Raw genomic sequence first — 14,412 nt, 5'->3', positions numbered from 1 at the left:
CTTGTGAATGATTTTCTTGATTAGATTAGGATCTTTTTTACGTTAGATTCTTAGTGTTCTTCTTCATCAAACAGTAACCAATGCATGAACGTAAATAGACAAGAGACACAACATGTAGGCTATGAGCCAGGGCCAAAACCTCTCACTCTTTGTGAGGAAAACCCACACAAATTCTTCTTATAGAGCTTCCAATTAACGAATACCAAGACCAAGACATTGACCTATTAGCTACGCCATGATCAAGACACGAGTCCTCTTCTGCTTTTGTCTTCTAGATTCCTCTTCCACTGCTAAGACTACATTATTAGAGACATTCACTGTGATAGCAATGAGACAGCTTTGAAATCCATTACTGTAATATCATATTAACACTGGATCCTTCTCCCTGTGGCAACATCGAGGCTTCTTTATCTAAACAAAACTTGAACCAAAACATAGTCGTCTTATCTTACGAACAATGGATTCTCCTCAACACCGCTACAATGTTACTGAATTATCCTATATGAACTTGTCTTCTGTACTAGGCCACCTAAATGGAGGTATCCGAATTATTCACTGTCTTTGTCTTCCGAAATCACAGTGAGAGACCACCGAAATTCTGACTGTAGTTTCTCCTCAGAAAGACTAAAACTTCTTCTTCATTGTTACTGTGATCTCTAGATAAGAGGGATATGAATTCCCTTACAGAACTGTAGCATGCATCCTTGTAGCCTTCACCGAAACAAAGGTAACCCAAGTCTCTTTTCCTTCTCCCGAAAATTCAGAGATATGCGAAGATCTTTTTCTCTCTTTATGCGAAGAGCCTAGCCTCTTATATATAGTGGTTCGTCCATGTACTCAAGTTGTCATGAGCATTTGAATGGGTGGGGCTCCTTAATGTGAGCCGACATGAATTTGTCACCAATATAGAAGCTGACATCAAGAGAAGAGGACTGTGCTTATTATTGGAGGGCTTACTAGACACTTAGTTGACTCATATACATTTTACATATGCTCAAGAAAAGCTCTTCATACATGACATTTATTCTTTGACCTTAATGACAAATCCTAAGGCTCTCAATGGGAGCCATCTAAAATAAAATCACTTGCGCATGAAACCCATGAAGCAAGGTTTACAAAAATAACTTTATTTTCTTCATTACATCATTTACAAAAGTCACAATTACATGTCATTATGAAGAATGAACCTAGTTACACATTTCAACATGTGCCTTGTAGAGGTAGTGCGGTATCACACATAAGTCTCCCAGCACAATTCTCTTGAATGAAGTGGAGCTTGTTTAGTTAGGCCTCAAAGACAGTGCTGGTCTTAATGTTGATGCTTACAATTTGTAATATCCCTAAGGAAAATTAACAGTGATAAACAAAGCATGCATAGCAAAAATACCCACAAAAATTTCACACATTAAACACCAGGAAATACACCAAAAATTGCGCTGAACTGAGCCATTTTATTATAAATAGATGGGGTACAATAGAAGCTTGGAATGTATGCACCTGGGCTTGCCCAAGGCAAGCTAGCAAAGCCCAAATGATGAAATCAACTGCTCCAATTGCTAGGTAGTTGCCCCCACAATAGCTTTGCGTTGGCCCTTCAGAAACTAAACTGTTGGCTGCAAAGAATGGCTGATTTGACCCTCTTCTGGTGCTCAAAAAATTCTGAGAAATTAATCCTCGACTCCTCTCCAATAATCCACCAAAACCCAGAAAGGGTTTGACCTACTTCTAACCCCTGAAATTGACCCCAATTTCAACGTACTCTCCAACTGACTGGTAATTTCGGCCCACCTAAAGAGTCATCTGATTCAACCCTCCAAAATGCTGCAAAATGCCAAGGCTTGACCCCTCCAGAAAACTCCCCAAATCCCCAACTCAAATTTTCCCCAAATGGTCACCCCTCTAGCTCCCACGTGTGCCCAGAAAAGCCTCCTACACAGGCCCACACAGTCACCCAGATGGCTTCTTTGCTCCAACAAAACTCCTCCCGGATTTGGCAGATCTCTCCTTAAAAAACTCTAGCCAATAGTGTGGCAAGGATTGCCTGGAAACCTGAACCAAACTTCTGCTCTATGCTGGCCTCTCCAAGCAATTCGTACTCCCCAACTGTGCCTTGGAAACTGCCATGAAACCACCATGAAATTGCCTGAAACTGATGTTGAAGAGGCTCACAAGGAAATCGACCTCCCTTCCTGGGCTGGCACTCGAAGTCCACCGAAGCAAGGGTTGAGAAACTCACTTGAGAATCTTGGTTGCAGACTTGGCTAAACAGCTCAAGCGTGTTGGGTGCAAGTAAATGTTAAATTGTCAAAAGGCCCCTATAGTTGCCATCCTCCTATTTATAATTCCCCCCTTGTCTCCTCATGTGGGTCCCTCCATCTAATATTTCAGCCTCCTCACCTTAGCAATTCAACTTCTCTCTAACAGGGTGACCCCCACATTCCACTAACCAAGTAATATTGACCTCCCTTCTCTTAAGTATTTCCTCCAAAAATATGTGGGTCCCTCACAATGGCCAAAAATGCAAAATTGTGAATCTTCTTAGCGAAAGTTATTTTAGGAAGGGACATGACATAATTGGCTTATCAATCTGAGTATTCTTATGAGAACTCTTCAATTTGAGAATGATGGTGTACTAGTTGTACATTTATGAAATTGAATACCTCCCTAGTTAAGAGGGAGTGTTGGAAATTTAACTAGTTTCGGTCTTCATAATTTTTGTTGCACTCATTTCAATATGTATCTTATGTAACAAACAAAAGGAAGAAGAAAAGTTATTATTTTAAAGCATCAATTTCATGCTCCTCATTGATGGTTGTCTAGGTAAAAGCATGTTCTCTGTGCTTCTAGGGTTTGTTAAGTCATAGGATATATTGTCAGGAGTCACGAGAGTCAACATCATGTTTACAAGACTGTTCCGGGAAAAATGCAAATTGTAGAAGAATTTATTTTGTGTCTAGAAAGTCAAGAAAACCTCCAAAGTACAAGTCGGCCTTGGCAACTACAAGTTGGCCTAAAGAAGGGAGTTTGACTCCTTGGAAAGGTTATATAAAGGAGTAGATTTGACCTCATTTGACACTCACTTACTCACAAGTTCGATCTCTAAAAAAGTTCATCCTATAGCTGGGAAGCAAGAATAAAAGCAGAGCGAAGGTCTAGAAGGAAAGAAGGATTTTTTTTTTTGGGTTGTATCTCTCTCACACGTGCGAAATACTAGGGTTTCTACAGCTTCTAGGAAGGCCGAAATTGCAAGTCCGAATTGTAGGAGAGCGAGTTGCAATATCAAGTTGCTAAAAGAGCATATATCCCGTGTTGACCTCATTGACCTTGGAAGGATTTGTCTTGCTTAGAGGATCTCTTGAAAAGCTAGATTAAGATTTCTGTAGCTGCTACAGGGCCGAAGCTGCAGGTTGAATTTGCAAGGTCAAAGCTGGGGGTCGAAGTTGTAGGTGGAAGTTGGTTAAGGCAGGATTAAACATTTTTGATCTGACCTACTTGAAAGGATTTCTTGAAGGGCTGACTTGGTAGTTGGAGGAGGACTTGGTCTAGGGTTTGGGTCTTTGTTGTCCCATTTGAATGTAATATCCCTTCTTAAAGATATTTTTAACAGGTTTAGTCTCCAACAATTTTGAATAATTTTTGGTAAAGGTGGAGCCCATACATTTTTGACTTAGGAACTTAGGAGAAAAGGGGGGCTGAATTACATCACTAGTGGAAGGTGGGGGCCACCCACGTGGGGGAAAAACACACTTGGACTCTTGGGCAATTCGAATTGCCTTAGAGGGGAAATCGAATAGCTAGAGAGAGAGGGGCCCACATGGGGAAGGAAGGCCCACGAAGTTATAAGGAGGAGGAACTCCCTAACCCAAGGTATCATTTGTCTATTGAACTCATTTGTGTTGCTTGAGCTGCTTAGCCAAGTTACTAGCTGTTTAACATCGAGTTTTCTAGGCGGGAGACTCGTGCCACCCTAGGAAGACAATTCGTACTACCTTGGAGGAGAGCCGAAGGAGTTTTACAACTATATTACTTAGCCTTCGATCTAGCCAGTGTGTACTTCTGGAGCACGCAGGAGGGGAACACGAAGAGGTTGCTTGGAGATTCCTCCGGGCAACATTTACCAGGAAAGTTTGGGAGTTGGAGTTTCAAAGGAGGATCAACGTTTGGGGAGAGTTTTTGACCAGAAGATTGTTGCATTTGGGCAACTCGATTTACAGTCACTGAGGGTTGCGCAAAGGCCATCACTAGGCACACGTGGGAGTTGGAGGAAGGAGCTATAGAGTTGGAGATAACTTGGTGAAGTGGGGAAAGCCTTAGAGGGAAGCATCTCAACATTTGGGTGTGATTTGGAGGGCCTTTCCAACTAGCTACAGAGAGGACGTACTTCCCAGTGTGAGGAGGAGGATGTGGTACTTGGGGGTTCGAATTCTGGGGGTCTGAACTAGGAAAAACCCTTTTTGGGTCTTGGTAGGTTTTGGTTGAGGACCCGAAGGCGCAGTGGTTACAACATTTTCTGAGCATGGGAGGTGGAGTTTCCAGCACATCCTTTCCAGCAGGCAACACAGTTCATCTTTGGAGCAGCAGTTGTGCAACACTTGGGCTGTTGTTTATTCACTTTGGTTTTGTCATGCTTGTCCATTGAGACAAGCCCAAGTGCACCATTGCATCACCATTTTACTTGCTCAGGAAAGAATTAATAATATGGCTCAGGTGATTCTTATTTACAATGTTTATATGGGTGTTTGCTGATTGTTTCTCATTTCCAGGTGTTGGTTGTTTATTTGTTTTGTATATCACTGTTCATCCTAGTTAGGAACATTATAGTGGTATCAGAGCCCAGATCTTGGCTCAGCTGTGGGGAATTTCTCCTATGAGTGAAGAGGACCAACAAAATATTACATACAAAAGGCAGAGGTACCAAAGCAGAGAAAGGGAGCTGGAGATCGCTCCAGACACAGAGGACAGGCGAAAGACAATGGTAGCAGAGAGCATTGGAGGGCCCAAGAGTAGGGAGGAGATGGCCTTTGACATCCTCTTGAAGGCTTTGAGTGATCTAGTGAAGGGGCAAAAGGAGATGCTAGAAGAGATCAAGATGTAGAATCGAGAGAGAAGCACTCATAGGGAGTTTTTACTTGGAGAGACTTCAGGGGCCTCTCAACAATTCGACCATCCTTCACCCATTGCACAACCTCCATCAACAATTGGGCCAACTCGAGCTACACTTCCCTCTTTCGTGCCTTTAGCGTAGAATGAACCAACAGGGGTCGAAGATCCTTCACCAATGGGGGAGCACTTTAGGGAGTGGCAGTCCATGGGAGCAGACTTCAGGGAGGCACTCTCTTTCAGAGATTTCTACAAGCTTAAGCAGAATGAGAAGGGCAAGAAATATGGGGGATAGGGCATGTAGAGCTACTCAACTATGAGTTGCAGTGCACTATTGGGAGAATGTACTTCCCCACATATGATGGTTCTGCCAAGTGCACAACTCAGGCCTGGGTAAAGAAGATTGACACTCAATTCCAACTCAACCGGATGACGGAGATAGAAGCCATCAAGATGGCTACACTGCACTTGGAAGGGGAAGTCCATGATTGGTGGTTTCATGGCTTGGCTACCTTGGGGCATGCCAATGTGACTTCTTATGAGGATTTCAACAGGAGGGTGGTGGAGCGATTTGACCAGAAGGATTCAGAAGCTCTCTTCAGGGAACTAACCCAACTCAGACAAACGGGTAACATAGAGCAGTACATATCGGAGTTTTTGAGACTCTCAGTGATGGTGCCGAACCTATCAGATGCTCGGAGGGTGGACACCTTCATAGAGGGCCTGCTCGAGCCCCTGCATGGACTGGTGAAGTCACGTAGACCCTCCACGCTGCAGGAAGCAGTGACATGTGCTAGAGATTTGCAGGGGGCCATCCACAAGATACGAGCGCCTGTCCCTGCACGCACTCCCTACCCTCAGAAGGGGAGTGATACTAGGTCACCACCACAGAGAGCAGCCCATGGATGTGGGTAGTTGGATGATGAGACTCGGAAAGACCCCAGGAGAAGAAAAGTATGTCTTTTACATGTCCAAAGCCCTAGGCACTAGGCCATCGATGTAGAGCTGTCAAAGGCCACTATAGCGAGGTCTTCTCAGATACCGATCAGGAGGATGATGTGGAGCTAGAGTGTGGTGTGGGAGATGGTGAGAGTCTTGCAGAGAGGGGACCACCACCAACACCTCCACAGGGGGGAACACCTTTTGATCCGTCAAGGGGGGTACTTTATTCTTTATGTGGGGTCCGCAAATTTCTGACGCTGAGGATTCGAGGTACCATACAGGGGCAGCGTGTTTCAATATTAGTTAACAATGGGGCTACCCGCAACTTCATTGATGCTCAGTTGCTTAAGAGGAGGGGCATCACCACGATAGAGTTCGAGGGCTTTTCAGTTCTAGTGCCAGGTGACTGGACCATGTAGTGCACTCGGTATGTTCCCGCCTTAACCATGACCATGGGGAACTACTCAATGACAGACCATTTCTTTGTGGTAGATGTGCTAGACACCAACATAGTGATGGGTATACAGTGGCAATACTCCTTTGGATGAGTTACCACTGATTGGAAAAAGTTGGAGATGGAGTTCACTGGGCCAGATGGCAAGCTGGTGGTCCTCAGAGGCATGCATTCGTACCCACCGCAGAAAGTTTTAGAGCATAGGATGGAGGCAGATTTGCGACATGGAGACATAATGTGGGTAGTAGAGTTGAGGATATAAGAGGCCGGGGGACAGACCCAACCACCATCCCCAGATATACAGGCACTATTAGACAGATACTCAGTGGTGTTTGGGGACATTCCACCAAGGCAACCACTAGACATGGGATTTGAGCACACCATCAAGTTGGAGCCGTGTGTGCAGGCAGTGATTACCACCACTTATAGGCACCCCAAGGCCTATAAGGACGAGATTGAGTGGGCCATCAAGGAATTGTTGGCATTGGGCCACATCAAGCTGAGTTCCAGTCCCTTTGCTTCTTTAGTAGTACTGGTGAAGAAGAAGGATGGAACCTTGCACATGTGCATCAATTATTGGGTGCTCAATAGGAAGACATTGAAGAATCGATACCCCATATGCCGCATCGATGAGTTGATGGATGAGTTTAGAGGAGCTAAGTACTTCTCTAAGATATATCTGCGTTCGGGGTACCATCAAATCAGGGTGAGGGATCAAGACATCCCTAAGACAACTTTCCGGTGTCATTATGGGCACTTCGAGTTTTTGGTCATGCCCTTTGGCTTGACCAACACACCAACCACCTTCCAATCATGTATGAACCATGTATTCTGGAGGCAGTTGAGGAGGTTTGTCTTGGTGTTCTTCGATGACATATTGATATACAATAGGACTTGGGAGGAGCACCTCCAACACTTGGAGGAGGTACTGCGCATTCTGAAGGAACAACAGTTTTATGCCAAACTATCCAAATGTGAGTTTGGCCTAACTGAGATGTTGAAGAAAAGTGTAACTAGGTTCGGTATTTGTCAATGTAATTTTGATCTTTGTACTTGTCAAGAAAAATAAATATTATTTTTATAAATTATATGAATGAGTTTCTTGCTCATTCCATAGGTCTAGGAAAGTCAAAGAATCAAAATCATGTCAAAGAGCTCTTCTTGAGCATTTATGTAATGTACATGGGTCAACCTAGTGTCAAGTAGCCCTCCAAGACAAGCACCATCCTTCAAAGAAGAAGACTGCAAGAAAAACAATGAAGAGAACATCATGTCGGCCTCAAAATATATATATTGATGTCATGTCAGCTCATATAAAAGACACAACGATTCACCTGGACAAGTCGGCTCAAAATGAAGACATAACACCTATATATACCCAGCTGGGGTATCCGCAAAAGTACAAGAAGAATCTCGGACTTGTTTGAGATTTCTCGGAAGTCCACTACGGAATCTCGGATGACATATTGGATCACAACACTTTGGATCACTCTGAAATTTCGGTGATACATAATCTCGGGCAAGCACAGTGACAGGATCTCGGTGGCAAGCACAATGACACATAATCTCGGGTCTCTTTGTGATGTTTTGTTGGAAAAAGGACTTCGGATACCTCTATTATCCTCGGTGATGATCACAGTAAAATATATTAGTCTCATGACCACGATCTCTTCTAGTTTTCAATGACTACTGTCTCGAAAGTTACAGTCTCGGCATGCATACAAAGAACCTCAGTCATACTCTGTCTCAACTTATATATATACGCAGTCACAGTCTTGATGTATCTACAATGGAGAGGATTATACAGTCTCGGCATAACATCAAGACACAGTCATGATCTAAGTATAGTCACAACTATGATCTTAGGAAGATCTCTGTAGTAGTGCAGCAAGATGATACAGTAATGATGGTGCAGTTGAGACGATGTGAAGATGGAGTAATGGTGTAGAAGAAATGATCTCACTGTCATAATGAGTATCTCGATAAAGGCACAATAATGTTCTCAGTAATGATAGAAGCGAGGAAGATCTTAGTAATGCAGTAATGATGAACTCAATAATGATGAAGAAGAGGATTGGTGTCTTGGTCTTAGAGTGGCATAGTAAGTCAAGGGTCATGGTCTTGGTTGTTGTCAATTGGAATCTCTATAAGAAGAATTATGTGCGGGTTTTCCTCTCCAAGAGGGAGAGGTTTTGGCCTTGGCAGAATGCCAACTTCTTGTGTACTTGTCTCGTTGTTTTTGATAGCTATTTGATGAAATAAGAAACACACACTATAATAATGTCAAAGGGAAGATCATGCTAATAAGACAATTAAAATGCCTCACAAATAGTTATCAAGTCCAAAAGAATCTCATTAACTACATGTGCCCTAGATTCTTCAACATGAGATGCTCTACCTGGGGCACATTATTGGCGCAGATGGAGTGAAGATACATGAGGAGAAAATACAGGCTATTCGAGACTGGCTGGTACCTAGAGATGTGACAACGCTGAGAGGCTTCTTGGGCATCTGCACGTATTACTAGAAGTTTGTCAAGGGATTTTTGCAGTTAGCAACTCCTCTCACAGATTTGACTAAGAAAGGGGCCTTCACATGGACAGATGGAGCACAGTCAGCTTTTGATCACCTCAAGGAGTTGATGAGTAGTTGTCTAGTGTTGGCACTTTTGGACTTCTCCTAGCCCTTCACCGTGGACTATGATGCATCAAGAGAGGGGATGGAGTAGTATTATCCTAGGATGGTCACCCTATTGCTCTTGAGAGCTGGAAGCTCCTACCCCATGAGAAGTCGTATTCTATATATCACAAGGAGATGTTGGCCATTATGCATGCCTTGGCGAAATTCCTATAGTATTTGGTGGGTAACCGATTTAGAGTGAAGACCGATCACAACAGTCTTCGCCACTTCATGGGGCAGCAGGGCCTCAATGATAGACAACAGAGATGGGTCAGCAAGGTGTAGGCCTATGATTTTGACATAGAGTATGTGCGGGGCAAACACAATGTAGGGAACGATGCCTTATCTAGGAGACTTGCAAACCTCTCCCTCATGAGCATTTGCCATGATTGGAAGGCCCAGTTGTTGGTAGAGTATTCCAAAGACAGGCGGGCATGCGAGATTTTGGAGGGGACACACATAGATGAGCGCTACCGGGTGATGGACGAGGTCATCTACTACAAAGGGTGCATATTTATGGTACCTAGCTTGCAGTTGAGGGAGAGAGTGCTCCAGGCAGGACATGACTCGCCATTGTCAGGGCATTAGGGGTTCAGGAAAACATACATGGTAGTCGGGGAGCGTTTCACATGGAAGGGCCTCAAGGGGGACATGTTGAGGCACGTACAGGAGTGTGAGGCATGCTAGAGGAACAGAGGGGAGCTAATCCACCCCGCTGGGTTATTGTAGCCGCTTCCTATTCTTGAGGGGAAGTGGGAGAGTATCTCTATGGACTTCATTATTGGGCTCCCCACAGTGCAGGGTAAGGATTGCATCTATGTGGTAGTTGATCGGTTGACTAAGTATGCCCATTTCTTGCTATCCCAACGCGGTATTCAACTTCACAGGCTGCAGAGCTGTTCTTCAGAGAAGTCTTCCGATTACACGGGCTTCCTAAGAACATAGTGAGTGACCGAGAGAGAAGGTTCATGGGACTATTTTGGTAGGAACTCTTCAGATTGGTTGGTAGTGAGCTCACCCCTAGCACGAGCTATCACCCCCAGACAGATGGCCAGACCGAGCGAGTTAATCAGTGGCTGGAGGGGTACCTCAGGAACTATGTGACTGGGCAACAAAGGGCTTGGATTCGATGGCTGCACTTGGGCGAGTATTGCTACAACACCACCCATCACATGTCTATCGATATGACCCCTTTCCGTGCCTTGTATGGTTATGATGCATTGTATTTTGCTGACATTGTTTTTGGAGACAGCCAGGCCCCAAAGGCCAAAGATTGGATCTTGGAGAGCTAAGACATTCTCAAGGCTCTCAAGGAAAACTTAGTGACAACACAAAATCAGTAGATGATGTATGCTGACAGGCATCAGAATGAGAGACATTTTGAGGAGGGGGACTTGGTGTATCTCTGGCTACAACCATATAGACAGTCTACCTTGAAGCAAAAAGGGGCCGAGAAGCTACAACCACGTTTCTATGGGTCGTACAGGGTGGTCAAACGAGTTGGAGAGGTGGCCTACACGCTGGAGATTCCTCAAGGGAGTAGGATTCGCAACATCTTCCATGTCTCATGCCTCAAAAAGGTGTTGGGACAACAGGTGACAACAATTGTAGAGTTACCCCCACTGGATGATGAGGGACATTTGGTTTTGGAACCAGAGGCCATCCTGGAGACTCGGGAGAGGAAGCTAAGGAGCAGGACCATCAGGGATTTTTTGGTGTGATGGAAGAACTTGCTGGATGAAGATGCCACATGGGAGGGTGAACACATTTTGGAGCATCCATCACTAAGGTTGCTTGAGGGCAGGCAACATTTGGGAGCGGAGCACTGTAATGTCCCTTCCTAAAAATATTTGTAACAGGTTTAGTCTCCAACAATTTTGAATAATTTTTGGTAAAGGTGGAGCACATACATTTTTGACTTAGGAACTTAGGAGAAAAGGGGGGCTGAATTACATCGCTAGTGGAAGGTGCGGCCACCCAGGTGGGGGAAAAATGCATTTGGACTCTTGGGCAATTCAAATTGCCTTGGAGGGGAAATCAAATGGCTAGAGAGAGAGGGGCCCACATGGGGAAGGAAGGCCCACGAAGTTATAAGGAGGAGGAACTCCCCAACCCAAGGTATCATTTGTCTATCAAACTCATTTGTGTTGCTTGTGCTGCTTAGCTGAGTTACCAACTATTTAGCATTGAGTTTTCCAGCCGGGAGACCCAACCTTTCTTCGGGGGACCTCGAGTGCCACCCTAGGAAGACAATTCGTACTACTTTGGAGGAGAGCCAGAGGAGTTTTACAGCTATATCACTCAGCCTTCGATCCAGTCAGTGCGTACTTCTGGAGCACCCAAGAGGGGAACACGCAGAGGTTGCTTGGATGTTCATTTGGGCAACATTTGTCGAGAAATTTTGGGAGTTGGAGTTTCAGAGGATCAACCTTTTGGGGAAAGTTTTGGACTGGGAGATCACTGCATCTGGGCAACTCGATTTATAGTCACTAAGGACTGCTTAAAGGCCATCATTGGGCACACGTGGGAGTTGGAGGAAGAAGCTATAGAGCTGGAGATAGCCTGGAGAAGTGGGGAAAGTCTTAGAGGGAAGCATCTCAGCATTTGGGGGTGATTTGGAGGGCCTTTCCAGCCAGCTACAGACAGGCCGTACTTCCCAGCTTGAGGAGGACGACATGGTACTTGGGGGGTCGAATTCTGGGGGTTTGAACTAGGCAAAACCTTTTCTGGATTTTGTTGGGTTTTGGTTGAGGACCTGAGAGTTGAAGTTGCAACATTTTCTGAGAATGGGAGATGGAGTTTCCAGCACTTCCTTTCCAGCAGGCAGCATAGTTTCTAGGCAGTGCAGTTCATCTTTGGAGCAGCAGTTGTGCAACACTTGGGCTGTTGTTTACTTTGCTGGGTTTTTTCATGCTTGCCCATTGAGACAAGCCTAGGTGCACCATTCCATCACCATTGTACTTGCTCCAAAAAGAATTAATAATATGGCTCAGATTTACAGTGTTTATATGGGTGTTTGCTGATTGTTTCTCGTTTCTGGGTGTTGGTTGTTTATTTGCTTTGTATATCATTGTTCATCCTAGTTAGGAACATTACATTGAAGCAATTTCTATAACAAGAGAAGAGTTTTCCGTGTTTCCTCCTTGTAGGGGTGTTTCCCTGGCTTGGAGCCTAATATTTGTGTCCATTGTCTTTACTGTTTTGATATTGATATTTGTTTGATGAAAAGATCTAATAAAGAAACACAAGAAGATAAATAAGATTCAGAAGCAAGTATTAAGGAACAAGGAAAATCTGAATTGAGAGCTGCCACATTGCATTTTCCAACACAATGGGAATGTTCATATCCTATGGGAGTGGAAGCAACTGCATTTAATCCATTATAGAATGGGGTAATTATTAAATATATCGAAACTTAAGTTTTAAGGAAGTCGAAGGTTTTTTGTTTTATTTCATTTATGGCTTTTTTGGGGGGAGGATATTCATTGATACAAACCGGTGAAAGTCATTGTGTTTGACTAGCCTTATCTTGAATCATGGGGTTTTGACATATTTAGGATAAAACTGGATACTTCCAGTTTAGGAGGTCAGTTTTGATTGGAAACCTCCCAAATTAGTTCAAATTGGTTTGTTTCGCTAGTTATGATAATGTTGATATCTCTTGGGTAGGGGCATTTGACAGTCACAAGTTGCTTTAGATTACTTTTTAGAAAACACATCTCACAGTTGCAACCACCCCATTTCCATTTGTCTTACTAGGTCAGTAAAGTTTATGAAGATATGGAAAAAATCAGCGTGTGAGGTTTGATATCTAGTCTTGTGCGGTTTGACATTGTTGGTGCTGAATCTAGTAATTGATCTCAAGATTGATATGGTCATCTTCCCCTGTTGGTTTGGAATCCTTGACGTATATCTTTGCCTCAAATATGCCAGTAATATTGCCCATTTGTTCATCACCCATATTCTTGAACACCATCTTTTTCTTTTGTATTTGACAACAATATTGTAATAATTATTCCAATGGTTGAATAGGAGACTTCTTTTATATATTTTCTTTTGAAGCATCATTTAATCTCTTGATATTTGAGTCTCTTGGGTTGTTGGTCTTCCTTTGTAAGGACATATGATGGAATCAAACTAAAAACATCTTGATAACTCTTGTTTACATTCTTTTCACTTTTTTGCCTCTTGATGTAATGCATATCAAATTATTGCTTTGATTAAGATCTTTAACTGTGTTTTTGGGCCCTTTTGAAATTGATTAAGGTGTGTTAGTAAGGGCCTTAAGATGTTGGAAAACAATGATAAGTGTGATGTTATGAGTTTCTTGAAGACTTGGAAATTGATTTTTAAGAATATATCTTGCTTGATTTGTTGTTACTTGAAGGAATACAAGAATTAAGCCAATGTTTTCCCACACAAAAGGCTTTATCAATGGGCCTAACTTATTTAGACAACTTGATGATTGATATTAGTTATTTTCACACTGTTTATTTTCCAATACTCTATTTGACTATCATGTCATTGAGGATTTTTATTGACTTAAATTGCTTTTTTGTATCCTACTGAGGGTATGTATATTAAATAGTTTACCTTACCATAATTGAGTGTAGTGTTTATGTCACATGCAATTGTACAAGTAAAACTATGGATTACACAAGAACTAATGATATTTTTTATATTTCACTTGCTTGGATATTTTTACTAAATACATACCATGAAATGGGTGAATGCTTGCTCAGTTTTTTGTTTCTTTCTATCTCTTGTAGAATTTGAGACTCAAGAAGCATGTGAAGCGGCATATTTCAAGGTATGTTCAATGTTTTGAGTTCTAACCTGTTAGCCTTTCAAGTTTAGAACTTGTTATTATTGTTCAAATTTTTCTGAGGATCTTGTTTTGATTAATTTCATGAATTTCAAGGCTAAAAATGTAGCTAATTACAAGTTTCCTACCATGTTGTTGTCAGCCAAAATTTCTAGAGAAACATATAACATGGGATATTTGATGCTATTAGGCCTTTGTGTATGGTGAATGGCATGGCACTCGAATAAGTTTTTAAGCACAATATTATTAGGTAGCATGTTAACAATAGGTTTTGTTACCTCCAAAACTCTCACCCTAAGTGATAACTCTCTAAAACACAATTTCAACATTAGAAGAACTAAGAGAGATTTTTCTTTGTCACGACAACAACACCCTCTCTCACTTTAGGCTAGCTTTCCTCTGGCACAATGGG

General features: G+C 42.9%; 1 protein-coding gene across 2 annotated transcripts in view; it reads left to right on the top strand.

Annotated features, from left to right (window-relative positions):
* Window positions 1-14,412, top strand: part of CYP59 (cyclophilin 59) — a 305,441-nt gene that overhangs the window by 215,963 nt on the left and 75,066 nt on the right. For both annotated transcript variants that reach the window (XM_089415907.1, XM_089415908.1), the window contains exon 11: window positions 13,945-13,985. In XM_089415907.1, coding sequence (XP_089272033.1) covers window positions 13,945-13,985 — 41 coding nt within the window. The remainder of the gene's footprint in view (window positions 1-13,944; window positions 13,986-14,412) is intronic.

The sequence above is a fragment of the Pinus tabuliformis genome, chromosome 3_2 (genome assembly GCF_031772625.1).
Source record: "Pinus tabuliformis cultivar Carrire ecotype Pingquan chromosome 3_2, CPIR1, whole genome shotgun sequence".
Taxonomy (NCBI): domain Eukaryota; kingdom Viridiplantae; phylum Streptophyta; class Pinopsida; order Pinales; family Pinaceae; genus Pinus; species Pinus tabuliformis.
This window is presented reverse-complemented; position numbering and strand designations above follow the sequence as displayed.